At 49.2% G+C, this 13,601-nt stretch overlaps 1 protein-coding gene across 2 annotated transcripts in view; it reads right to left on the reverse strand.

Moving 5' to 3' along the window:
- GC (GC vitamin D binding protein) overlaps window positions 1–4,299 on the reverse strand; it is a 45,280-nt gene extending 40,981 nt beyond the window's left edge. For both annotated transcript variants that reach the window (XM_060247181.1, XM_060247180.1), the window contains exon 1: window positions 4,056–4,299. In XM_060247181.1, the coding sequence (XP_060103164.1) occupies window positions 4,056–4,119 (64 nt within the window). In that variant the 5' untranslated portion in view covers window positions 4,120–4,299. The remainder of the gene's footprint in view (window positions 1–4,055) is intronic.
- Window positions 4,300–13,601: the final 9,302 nt, after the last annotated feature.

Consider the following 13,601-nt stretch of genomic DNA (forward strand, 5'->3'; position numbering starts at 1 on the left):
TTTTTGTCTGAGCTCTGGAACAATGGCCCCAGAGGAAACTAATTTATGTAGTGGCTCACAGCTTTCATACCAGTAGCTCACAAAGTAGAATTTTTGCTCACAAGACTCTGCAGCTTAGAGGGAACATTGATTATGAGGTAGAAGATGACGTTTCCAGGATCAGATCTCGGTTTCCAGAATATGCAGGAGAGCAGCGGAAAGGGCAGGAGTGGCCGTTAGGGAAGGCCAGCCTGCGACCCGCTTTTAGAGGCTATGCAACCAGTGCTCCCTCTAAGCTGAGTTAGTGTGAGCTAGCTCACAGTTTTTTAGCCTCTGGCTCACACCTTTTTGTCTTTGCTCAGGAAAAATGGCCCCCTGCAGTAGCTCACAACTTTAATGCCAGTAGCTCACGCTATTCATTAAGAGAACTGCACGGTTTGGAACACTGAGATGTCAGGTTGCCAGCTCTGAGTTGGGGAATTCATGGAGATTTGGGGGAGGAGCCAGGGAGGGCGGGGTTTAGTGAAGGGGGGCACCTCAGCAGGGGGTGGGTAGACTCTATGGCATTATTCTCTGCAGCTGTCCCTCCCCTCCCCAAACCCCGCCCTCCCCAGGCTCCTCCCCCAATTATCTTGGAATTTCTCAGTTGGCATGGCAACTGGAACATGCCTAGGGGATTGCTGAACCCCAGGTGGGGGCAGGGGATTTCCCGGTTTGGAGGGCCCCCCCCTGCCTCAGGGTCATCAGAACGTGGGGGGGAGGGAAATGTCTACTGGGCACTCCATTATTCCCTATGGGAATCATTCTCCTTTATACCCTATGGAGAATGATTCCCATAGGGTATAAAGGAGAATTGATCTGCAGATATCTGGGGCTCTGGGGGGGCTGTTTTGTGAGATAGAGGCACCAAATTTTCAGCATAGCATTCAGTGCCTCTCCCCAAAATACTGTCCAACTTTCAAAAAGATTGGACCAGGGGGTCCAATTCTATGAGCCGCCAAAGAAGTTGCCCCTGTCCATTATTTCCAATGTCCCTTTCAATGTGATGACCAGAACTCCCTTTGGAATTCAAATGTGCTTATCACAATCTTACTCCTGGCTCCACCCCCAATGTCTCCTGACTCCACCCCCAAAGTCCCCAGATATTTCTTGAAGACTTGGTAACCCTAAACGTGCTCCCCCTCCCCCCAGATTTCAATGGAGTTTGCTCGCAGACCTTGAGAACGCCTGTAGCAAAGATGAGAGATCGGTGGTGGGGTGGGACAAGAGGACATCTTTGAAGCGTGCTGCCAGCAGAATGGGTCATTCAAAAACAGGAAGTCCAGGGCTTTTTTTGTAGCAGGAACTCCTTTGCATATTAGGCCACACACCCCTGATGCAACTAATCCTCCTGGAGCTTCCAGGGCTCTTCACACAGGGCCTACTTTAAGCTCCAGGAGGATTGGCTACATCAGGGGGTGTGGCCTAATATGCAAATGAGGTCCTGCTAGAATTCCTTACAGGGCTCTTCTTACGGGGCCTACTGTAAGCTCCAGGAGGATTGGCTACATCAGGGGTGTGTGGCCTAATATGCAAAGGAGGTCCTGCTAGAATTCCTTACAGGGCTCTTAGTACAGGGCCTACTGTAAGCTCCAGGAGGATTGGCTACATCAGGGGGTGTGGCCTAATATGCAAAGCAGGTCCTGCTAGAATTCCTTACAGGGCTCTTAGTACAGGGCCTACTGTAAGCTCCCGGAGGATTGGCTACATCAGGGGGTGTGGCCTAATATGCAAAGGAGGTCCTGCTAGAATTCCTTACAGGGCTCTTAGTACAGGGCCTACTGTAAGCTCCAGGAGGATTGGCTACATCAGGGGGTGTGGCCTAATAGGCAAAGGAGGTCCTGCTAGAATTCCTTACAGGGCTCTTTGTACAGGGCCTACTGTAAGCTCCAGGAGGATTGGCTACATCAGGGGTGTGTGGCCTGATATGCAAAGGAGGTCCTGTTAGAATTCCTTACAGGGCTCTTCGTACAGGGCCTACTGTAAGCTCCAGGAGGATTGGCTACATCAGGGGGTGTGGCCTAATAGGCAAAGGAGGTCCTGCTAGAATTTCTTACAGGGCTCTTCGAACAGGGCCTGCTGTAAGCTCCAGGAGGATTGGCTACATCAGGGGGTGTGGCCTAATATGCAAAGGAGATCCTGCTAGAATTCCTTACAGGGCTCTTCGTACAGGGCCTGCTGTAAGCTCCAGGAGGATTGGCTACATCAGGGGGTGTGGCCCAATATGCAAAAGAGGTCCTGCTAGAATTCCTTACAGGGCTCTTAGTACAGGGCCTACTGTAAGCTCCCGGAGGATTGGCTACATCAGGGGGTGTGGCCTAATATGCAAAGGAGGTCCTGCTAGAATTCCTTACAGGGCTCTTCGTACAGGGCCTGCTGTAAGCTCCAGGAGGATTGGCTACATCAGGGGGTGTGGCCCAATATGCAAAAGAGGTCCTGCTAGAATTCCTTACAGGGCTCTTAGTACAGGGCCTACTGTAAGCTCCCGGAGGATTGGCTACATCAGGGGGTGTGGTCTAATATGCAAAGGCATTCCTGCTAAAAAAAAACCCTGGAGAAGAATACAACTTTGGCATTAGGCTGCCCTTCTGTTGATCTTGAAAGGCTGTGGTAGATCTATTACATCTCTACTGACTTTTCAAACCTTTCACTCATTCTGGAAATGAGCCATAATGACTTTAAAAGAAAAAACAACAACAACCCAGGCTTCCTGAAGTTCACTTGAGAATGGAGACACGGCAATCATATTGAAAGAATGCACTTATACTGCAAACATACGGCTGGTATTTAAGGGCAGAAATACCATGTTCTCATGGCATTCCAATGTCCGCTACAAGGCTACTCTTGTAGCTAACTGGGCTAAAACAAATAAAATTAATTTTAACAGAGGTAAATGTAAAGTTTTACATTTAGGTAGGAAAAATCCAATGACATAGGATGGGAGAGACTTATCTTGGTAGTAGTATGTGTGAAAAGGATCTAGGGGTCTTAGTGGATCATATGCTGAACATGAGTCAACAGTGTGATGTGGTGGCTAAAAAGGCAATTGCGTTTTTGGGCTGTATCCACAGAAGCATAGCGTACAGATCATGGGAAGTGATGGTATTGCTTTGTTCTGGTAAGACCTCACCTATAGTATTGTCTTGAGTTTTGGGCACCACATTTTAAGAAGGATATAGGCAAGCTGGAACAGGTCCGGAGGAGGGCAGCGAAGATGGTGAGGGGTCTGGAGACCAAGTCCCATGAAGAAGGATTGAAGGAGCTGGGTACATTTAGCCTGGAGAGGAGACGGCTGAGAGGTGATACGATCACCATCTTCGAGTACTTGAAGGGCTGTCATCTCTAGAGGATGGTGTGGAATTGTTTTCTGTGGTCCCAGAAGGTAGAACCAGAACCAACAGATGGAAATTAAATCAAAGGAGTTCCCAGCTCAACATTAGGAAGAACTTCCTGACAGTTAGAGAGGTTCCTCAGTGGAACAGGCTTCCTCAGGAGGTGGTGGGCTCTCCTTCCTTGGAAGTTTTTAAGCAGAGGCTAGATGGCCATCTGGCATCAATGCTGATCCTGTGAACTTAGGGGGAGGTATTTGTGAGTTTCCTGCATTGTGCAGGGGGTTGGACTAGATGACCCTGGAGATCCCTTCTAAGATTCTATGATTCTATCCTACCTCCTCCTGGCTTCCTCAGAGGTCCCTCCTTTGACAGTTTTAACTGATGTGGCTTCCTCCAAAGAATTAGACAATTTTTTAAAAGCGGGAGATCAGACCAAGGCCTTAGTAAGTTACGATGTGTCATAGGAGCAATGCACAATCAACTAGTCAAAAGCAGGGCATTTTTGTAGCAGGAACTCCTTTGCATATTAGGCCGCACACCCCGATGCAGCCAATCCTCTAAGAGCTTACAGAAGGCCCTGTAAGAAGAGCCCTGTAAGCTCTTGGAGGATTGGCTACATCGGGGGTGGGGTGGGGTGTAGCCTAATATGCAAAGGAGTTCCTGCTACAAAAGAAGCCCATTCAAAAGAGCAAAACGTAGCCTTACCTCTCTTCATCGCATGGCTCGATATTACAGCCAGGAGCAAGATGGTTAAGGTCACCGTCTTCATTTTTCTCCCTCCGCAATTCCAGCAGCACTCAGGGGGGTGCTGAGATAATCACAGCACACTTCTTGCTGGACACTTAGGGCGGAAAAAAAAAGACAAACTGGTCCTCCAGCCATTTATACTCACAAATTTCCTGATCAATGATTAATTGCAGCTTAGGTGCATCCTTGGCCTGAGAGAGATAAAAAGAGAAAGGTACCCAACAAAGGCAAATAGACTTGCGTTGGGGGTTGATGGTCCTAAAGCCTGCTCGGTTTTAAACATTAACTGAGCTCTGCTCAGGCGGCCCAGCTTTTCCCAGCAGAGTTAGGGATGCTGGACTCCAGCTGGGATCCCCTGGAATTGGACAAAATTTCTCTTGAGGAGAAAAGGGATGCATTGGAGAGTGGAGTCCATGGCATGGTACTCCACTGAGGCGTCTTTAAGAAGTTAAGAATGGGCGTTAATAAGAGTATGATAGAATTATGTGTTAAGGTTTATTATTCGGCTTTCGAAAAAGCTGCCTATAGTAGAACGTGGTTCAAGCTAGCGATGACGTGAGTTGATTTTTACCTTAGAAGCCGACGTCTATGGTTGGACTCCTTGTATGTTGGTAAAAAGGAGGAGGTTTCTTCACCTTTTGGAACTGAGAATTTCTTCAGGAGTCGACCGATCAGAATGGATTTTCTTGAGCTGAATTTGCGTGGGACTTCTTTCAAATAGTTTTTTTTTATATCGCGTGAATTGAAATCTTTCAATATATAAACTTCAATATTTATACTATAAGAGACTTTGTTTTTGGCACAGTTGTTTTTGTTTGTTCTCCCACCTGGGGATTGGCAACCCTACCCCCAAATCTCCAGCAGTTTCCCAGCCTGCATCTGGTAACTCCACACCTCCCCCCCCCCCCCGTTCTGTACCTGTGACAAGGGAGGACCTGGCAACCTACCCCAGGTGGGGGTGGGGGATTCCCTGGTTTGAAGGCCCTCCCCTTGCTTCAGGGTCATCAGAAAGCGGGGGCGGGGGAGAGAAATGACTGCTGGGCACTCCATTATGGAGACCGATTTCCATAGGGTATAATGGAGAATTGATCCATGGGTATCTGGGGCTCTTGGGGGGCTGTTTTCTGAGGTAGAGGCACCAAATTGTCAGCATAACATCCAGTGCCTCTCCTCAAAACACCGCCCCCCCCAAGTTTCAAAAAGATTGGACCAGGGGATCCAATTCTATGAGCCCCAGAAGAAGGTACCCCTATCATTCATTATTTCCAATGGAAGGAAGGCATTTCAAAGATGTGCGATCCCTTTAAATGTGATGGCCAGAACTCCTTCTGGAGTACAGTCGTGCTTGTCACACCCTTGCTCCTGGCTCCACCCCTAAAGTCCCCAGATATTTCTTGCGTCAGACTTAGTAACCTTATGCAGCTTCTGACAGGAGGTGTCGCTCTGTCCACCATGTTTATGTGTTCAATAGACAATTGACTCCCCCTTATTTGAAGATGATGAGCTAGCATTGCAGCTTTTTGCCAATGTTCACAGCAGGGAAACCCACCCCCCTCTGTTGGCATGGTGCCTGAAGGCACCTTTCATGGCACCTGTCAAGTGTTTTCAGAAGGTGGGAGTGGCCAGGTGAGGCATTTGCCCAGCAAGACTTCTAACTGGCCACTGGAGATCTGATTGGCTGCGCAGAGTTTTAAAAAGTTTGCTTCGGCAGCAGCGGCCACCACACCACAAATATCCTCACTGTCTCTCTGAAGGTCATCTGTGGCAGCCATTTTGTGGCTGGCTCCATCTCTCACAGAGGCCATTTTGTGGCTGGCTTCATCTCTCACAGCAGCCATTTTGTGGCTGTACTCACTGTACTGTGAAAGAATTCTAAAGGAGCCTGCAGGCTCAAAACGTTTGGGGATCCCTAGTCGGTATCTTTCCTAGGGTTGCCAGGCTTGTGTTGGAAAATACCTGGAGACTTTGGGGGTGGAGCTGGGAGAGGGTGGGGTTTGGGGAGGGGAGGGGCCTCAGAAAGGTACAATACCATAGACCCCACCCTTCTAAGCAGCCATTTTCTCCAGGGGAGCCGATCTCTACCATCTGGAGATCAGTTGGAAAAACGAGGGATCTCCAGACCTCACCTGGAGGCTGACAACCCTAGCTGGATTAGGGCTGTCAAGCCCCAGGTCTAGGTGGGGGTTCTCCTGCCCAGGAGGTTCCCAACCCGCTGGTTCACATTGGGCCGGTGGGGGGAACCTCCCCCAACGTTGCTGGCGCGATGACGTCACCCAGAAGTGACATCATAAAAATGACGGTGCCCATGCGGGGCCGCTCTAGGCGTTTCTGGGAAAACTCTATGGTTTTCCCGGACGCTCTAGCTATTTGGGAGGTAAAAACTCTATGGTGCATAGGTGCCATAGAGTTTTTACCTCCCAAATGGCTACAGCATCCAGGGAAACCATAGAGTTTTTCTGGAAATGCCTAGAGCGGCCCCACACGGGTGCAGCCATTTTGATGATGTCACTTCCAGGTGACACCATCACATCACGTGCGCGCTCTGTGCGTGAGAGCGAGTCCCCCGCTGTGGGAAGCTGGGGACTTGGCAACCCTAAGCCGGATCCAAGTTGGGAAACTCCTAATGAGGAGCAGAGGGACCACAGTGGGGGAAAATGCTTTAGGGTCCACCCTCCAAAGCGTCCCATTTCTTCAGAGGAACTGATCTCTGTCAGCTAGAGATGAACTGTAATTCCAGGGGACCCCCAGGTCGCTCCTGGAGGCTGACATCCCTGGTTTGTTTTGATACCCACGGAATGATGCCCTTTAACATTATTATTTCATAAAATTTCTGTACCTGTGCATGAATTTTCGAAACAATGTAATGATACGTTTTCACATCCCCTCCCACTCTCTCCTTTCTGATGTGTGTGCATATGCATACGTACATAGCTTTTAAAGGTGCAAGGTAGACTGAAATTATACAAAATTGATTATAACCTTAGGAAATGTTTGTCATCTCGTTCAGGGCATGAAACGAGAACGTTGTCTCTCTAAAAGGGATTATAACCCTGCCTTTCTGACAATAAACAGACATATTTCTCAGTTTGCTGCCGCAATGACATCTCTCATTAACGATCTAATGTTCATCCAGCGTGATGGGAAAAGCTGTGCTTTTCTTCTACTTTGCATATCATGCTAAACTGGTTTCTTAGAATGTGTAGGCTTTCCAGGGGAATTCTGTATTTGGATGGGAAGATGCTGGCTTTAGAGTCTGGTATTTTTCAGTTTAGAAAGAATGAGGAAAGGAAAGGTCCCCTGTGCAAACAACAGTTGTTTCTGATTCTTGGGTGACGTTGCTTTCACAACGTTTTCACGGCAGACTTTTTACGGGGTGGTTTGCCATTGCCTTCCCCAGTCATCTACACTTCCCCCCCCCAGCAAGCTGGGTACTCCTTTTACAGACCTCGGAAGGATGGAAGGCTGAGTCAACCTCGAGCCGGCTACCTGAAAACCCAGCTTCCGCCGGGGATCGAACTCAGGTCGTGAGCAGAGCTTTTGACTACAATACTGCAGCTTTAACACTCTGCGCCACGGGGCTCTTAGAAAGAACTAATGGTAGACCATAATAGAGATTGATAAAATTACGCACGGGGAATAGAGAATGGACAAAGAGAAACTTTTCTCTCTCTCCGGATTCTCCTTTCCCTTTCGCTCCCCACAACAGACACCCTGTGGGGTAGGTGGGGCTGAGAGAGCTCTCCCAGCTTCAACAGGGGGCTGGATAAACATATGGAGCAGAGGTCCATCAGTGGCTATTAGCCACAGTGTATTGTTGGAACTCTCTGTCTGGGGCAGGTGATGCTCTGTAGTCTTGGTGCTTGGGAGGGGCAACAGTGGGAGGGCTTCTGGTGTCCTGGCCCCACTGATGGTGGATCACCTGATGGCACCTGGGTTTTTTCTGGCCACTGTGTGACACAGAGTGTTGGCCTGGATGGGCCATTGGCCTAATCCAACATGGCTTCTCTTAAGTTCTTATCCTTGTTTTTTTGGCTCTTATTCTGATGATCATAGCCACGAGCCTGGTGGAAGATCTGACAGAGAGAGACAGAAGGGGGAAGGAAGATCTGCTGTTCACTTAGACACCCCCCATTCTATTGGTTTTTTTTGGAGGTGTGTGTGTGTTATATCATAGGCTGATTTGGGTCTTCATGGGGGAGCAAACAAAAATGCTATATAAATGTACATTCTGAGAGTAGAAGAGACCTCAAGGGGAAAGGAGCAAGGAATGAAAAGGAAGGTTTAACAAGAGATTTATAATATCCCTACCCAGCTTAAAAAGGTAGTCCCCTGTGCAAGCACCAATCGTTTCTGACTCTGAGGTGACATCGCATCACAGCATTTTCATGGCAGACTTTTTACAGGGTGGTTTGCCATTGCCTTCCCCAGTCATCTACACTCCCCCCACCCCAGCAAGCTGGGTACTCATTTTACCAACCTCGGAAGGATGGAAGGCTGAGTCAACCTTGAGTCAGCTACCTGAATCCAGCTTCCGCCGGGATCGAACTCAGGTTGTGAGCAGAGAGCTCGGACTGCAGTACTGCAGCTTTACCATTTAGCAATGGCAAAATTCTTAACAATAATGCAGATCCAAAGCAAAGTGTTTTCTTTGTTTTTATTCACTGGCATAAACCATCGACGTTTCTGTCTAATAACTAAAGAGGATTTTAAATCACCGTCTAATATAGATTAACATTTCTAAACCAACCGGCAGATACAAAGCTCCCATCAACCACCAGAATGTCCGTTGAGTCGGCAAAAGCCGGTAATAGTTTCAGATTAATCCTGACCAAAGCGCTGGAATCCTCAGAGGAAAGGAAAAGGGCAAAGCTAGATTCCAAATGTTAATAGGAGGCCGGACCCCTCCTCTCACTTATCCAAGGCCAGGACCAATCCCGGAACAAATGAACAGGAAAGCAGCAGTCAATTGGTAGAAATAAAAGGGACCCTAATTAATGGAAATCCACCTAAGCTCTACAGAAAAATCAATCACTTAACATTTTTTGTTCTTTTTTGAGGGAAAGGAAAAGAAAGGTCCCCTGTGCAAGCACCAGTCATTTCCGACTCTGGGGTGACGTTGCTTTCACAATGTTTTCACGGCAGACTTTTTACGGGTGGTTTGCCATTGCCTTCCCCAGTCCTCTACGCTTTCCCTCCAGCAAGCTGGGCACTCATTTTACTGACCTTGGAAGGATGGAAGGCTGAGTCAACCTCAAGCCGGCTACCTTGAAAACCCAGCTTCTGCCGGAGATTGAACTCAGGTCATGAGCAGAGCTTAGGACTGCAGTACTGCAGCTTTAACACCCTGTGCCAGGGGGAGGGGGGTGCAAACGTCGAGGTGGTGGGAGCTTCTAGGTTGTGTTTGGTAGAAATAGTCAGTAAAATTGGAAAGCTCACTTGCCCTTTTACAGTCTCAGGTCCACGGTGGCTATTGACTAGGTAGGCAGAGGAATGTTAGCCATAGCTTTAGCTTCTGCTTTAACAGCCCGTTTTGATGAAGGCAGGGGTGTCGAACTCATGAGGGCCGGATCTGACATAAATGAGACCTTGTCGATCCGGGCCGTGTGTGTCATAAAATGTAATGCCAGGTAGCAGAGGTATAAACTTTATAAAGCACACAAACACAATGAAAGATTTAAAAAAACGTAATGGAACACTCACAAAGCATTAGCACCTGTTGGTCTTAAGGTGCTTTCTTTGTTTCTCTGCTGTGCGATCCAGGGAACTGGGCAAAGGAAGCTCTGGTTCTTCCAAGGGGGCTTTTCAAGGCAAGTGAGAAGCAGAGGTGACTTTGCCATTGCCTTCCTCTGTGGAGTCTTCCTGGGTGGGCTCCCATCCAAGTACCAGTCCTGACTGACTTCCAAGCTCCGTCCGAATCACAGCGCCCTCATCGGGTTTTCAAGGCAAGTGAGAAGCAGAGGTGGCTTGGCCATTGACTTCCTCTGCAGAGCCTTCCTTGGTGGTCCCCCATCCAAGTTCTGAATCTGCTTGGTTTCTGAGACCTGACAAGATGAGACAACACCAGGATGCCTTGCCTTCCTTCTTTTCCAGGGATTCCCTCAAAAAAAAAGAGGGAGTTTGTCTTACATTCTCCTGCAAGTTATGGCCAGTAGACAAGAAAACTGAGAATGCATAACACATCTAGGAGAAAGGATCATCTCACATTGAGGGTGACCTTCCTTGTGAGCAGGGCTTTTTTTTGAGCAGGAATGCACTGGAACACAGTTCCAGCCATCTTGCAGTCAGGGAGTGCGGTAGATGAGTTCCTGCTGGGCTGTTTCTACAAAAAAAAGCCCTGCGCGAAGCAGTGGTGATGTCAGGGGGTGTGGCCTAATATGCAAATGAGTTCCTTCTGAGCAAATACAGTACTTAAATTATGTGGTCGTTAAGAAGGAGATGATATTGGATTTATATCCCGCCCTCCACTCCGAATCTCAGGGTCTCAGAGCGGCTCACAATCTCCTTCATCTTCCTCCCCCACAACAGACACCCTGTGAGGTGGGTGGGGCTGAGAGGGCTCTCACAGCAGCTGCCCTTTCAAGGACAACCTCTGCCAGAGCTATGGCTGACCCAAGGCCATTCCAGCAGGTGCAAGTGGAGGAGTGGGGAATCAAACCCGGTTCTCCCAGATAAGAGTCCATGCACCTCACCACTACACCAAAGTGGCTCTCCAAGTCCAAATTCTTTTTGGAAAAGAATCTCAGGGCTTTTTGTGTAGCGGGAACTCCTTTGCCTATTAGGCCACACATCCCTGATGTAGCCAATCCTCCAAGAGCTTACGGGGCTCTTAGTACAGGGCATACTATGAGCTCCAGGAGGATTGGCTGCATCAGGGGCTGTGGCCTAATAGGCAAAGGAGTTCCTGCTACACAAAAAGCCCTGGAAAAGATTACTACATGTGGCACATGCAGAGACAAGAAAGACGGAATTACTGAAGAGCTGAAGAACACACTTCACCATGAGGGGATTTGATACCTTCATTCCGTCAAGGTTATTAGCAACTTTAAGAGGCGCCTCGATTCAAGTGGGAGTCCTTTCCTAAAGGGGGAGGGGGATGAACACAAAAGATACTTCTGAGATTCAGGCAAGAGCTCTCCATTCTGGTAATAGTGAACTTTGCATAGCTAAGCCTCTCCAACTCTCCCCAGGTGTCATTAAAAGAATTTTTGAATAGCCCATCCTTTTGGAGAGAAGGGTGCGCCTCTTTCAAAGGTAAACGTTCCCGTCCACACGCAACATCACTTCAGCATGTGCCAACATGGGGGTGGGCAGGGCTTTTTTTGTAGCAGGAACTCCTTCGCATATCAGGCCGCACCCCCCCCCCCCCCCGTTGTAGCCAATCCTCCTGGAGCTTACAATAGACCCTGCACTGACAGCCCTGAAAGCTCTTGGAGGATTGGCTACATCAAGGGTGTGTGGCTTAATATGCAAAGGCGCTCCTGCTACAAAAAAAGCCCTGGGGGTGGGGCTTGGAACGACAGCAAGCCCTCCCCCATGCAAGTGTGCTGGCTGGGGGAGAAGGGTGGAGGATGATATTGCAGGGCTGGCGCTGGGGCTTTTGCCGCCCTCAGCAAGGCCCTGCCCCTGCCCACCCGTCCAAATGCAGGCCTCGTTTGCACAACGGGCTTCTCTTGAGGAGCCCCCCAGGCAAATGCCCCCCTGCTCAACCTTCCCACAGCCCAGGAAAGCCGATTGGGACTGAATGGACCTATTTGCAAATGCCCCCCCCCCCGCCCCCGCTTGACTTTCCCTTGGCGCGAGAAAGTCTCAGTCGGGCGAAGGAGGCAGCACGGGGCTTCTGCCTCACTGTCAGGCTGATTCCCCCGCAAGGAAAGTGTTAAATCAGGGGTGGGGAGCCTTTTTTGTGCCAAGGGCCATATGGCTATTTATAACATCATTCGTGGGCCATACAAAATTATCGATTTAAAAAACAGTGCTCCCCCGAGGGAGAACGATTCAGGCCAGCAAAATTAATGCAAATAATTGTTTTTTCTATTTGAAGTCATGTGGGGAGAGCCTAATCTGGCGTGCACACACACACACACACGACCCGCCGCCCTAGGTAAATGGATAGGACCAGGTCTTTTTTTGTAGAAAAAGCCCAGCAGGAACTCAGTAGCATATTAGCCCAAATCCACTAATATTAGCATATTAGGTCACACACTCATTAGCACATTAGGCCACACCCTCTGGGATAATCAAGTGCAAACTGAACGGTGACAGTAACTTTTCCAGGCCCTGCAGCAATTCTGACCATCCAGCCAGGCCCCAGGGAGGCTGCTTAACAGTACATCTGGGCCCTGTGATCCCTGCCTGGCCCTGGGGAGGCTGCTGCACAGCGTGGCTGGGCCCCATGATCCTCGCTGGCCAGCCAGGCCCAGGGAGGCTGCCACATGGCTCGGTTCGGCCCAGCAATCCCCGAGGGCCACACCAAGTGACCTCAAGGGCTGTATACAGAGGTTCCCCACCCCTGTGTTAAATAGTGAATTCAGCCATGGGTAAGATACAACGCTATTTTATTTTGAATCGGACTGAGGAACAGGCAGACAAACAGTGAATGTATACACTCAGGCAACATCAAACCACACCCCTAAATTTGACGGGAAACCACCCTATTGGTCTGTCCAGGATCCTATTATTTGCAGACAGGAGATACATGCCGGAAGCCTTGATTGGCTGATTCTCAGAGAACGGCCAATCAGAGCGTAGGCATTAGTAGGCTTGCCAATCCCCAGATCCCAGTGGGGGTTTTCCCGCTTTCCCAGACTCCTTCCCATCCCCAGTCAGCTGGCCGGCGGGGGAAGCCCTGCCCCCACAGCTACCATGTGACTTTCCAGCTCTGGAGGCTTCAGTCTCCGATTGGAAAGGCTTCCTCTTGGGATGGGGTGTCTGTGTTACTTGGAAGAAGCTGGCAGCAACTCATGAGTAGAGAGGCCAATTCCTCGCTTCAGAGTCGCCAGAAACAGCAGGGCGGGGGGGGGGGGGGAAGGAAAATGTCTGCTGGGCACTTTATTATTCCCTATGTGGAGATCGATTCTCGTAGGGTATAATGGGGAATTGATCTGGAGGTATCGAGGGCTCTGGGGGGGCTGTTTTTTTGAGGTAGAGGCACCAAATTTTCAGGATAGCATCTAGTGCCTCCCCCCAAAATACCCTCCAAGTTTCAAAACAATTGGACCAGGGGGTCCAATTCTATAAGCCCCAAAAGGAGGCGCCCCTATCCTTCATTATTTCCTATGGAAGGAAGGCATTTAAAAGGTGTGCTATCCCTTTAAATGTGATGGCCAGAATTCCCATGGAGTACAATTATGCTTGTCACACCCTCGCTCCTGGATCCGCCCCAATGTCTCTTGGCTCCACCCCCAAAGTCCCCAGATATTTCTTGAATTGGACTTGGCAACCCTAGGCATTAGTATCTCCTGTATGCTGCGTTCCAGAACGAAGAACAATACATAACAGAAGGCA

This window comes from Heteronotia binoei, chromosome 9 (genome assembly GCF_032191835.1).
Source record: "Heteronotia binoei isolate CCM8104 ecotype False Entrance Well chromosome 9, APGP_CSIRO_Hbin_v1, whole genome shotgun sequence".
In the NCBI taxonomy this organism is placed as follows: Eukaryota; Metazoa; Chordata; class Lepidosauria; order Squamata; family Gekkonidae; genus Heteronotia; species Heteronotia binoei.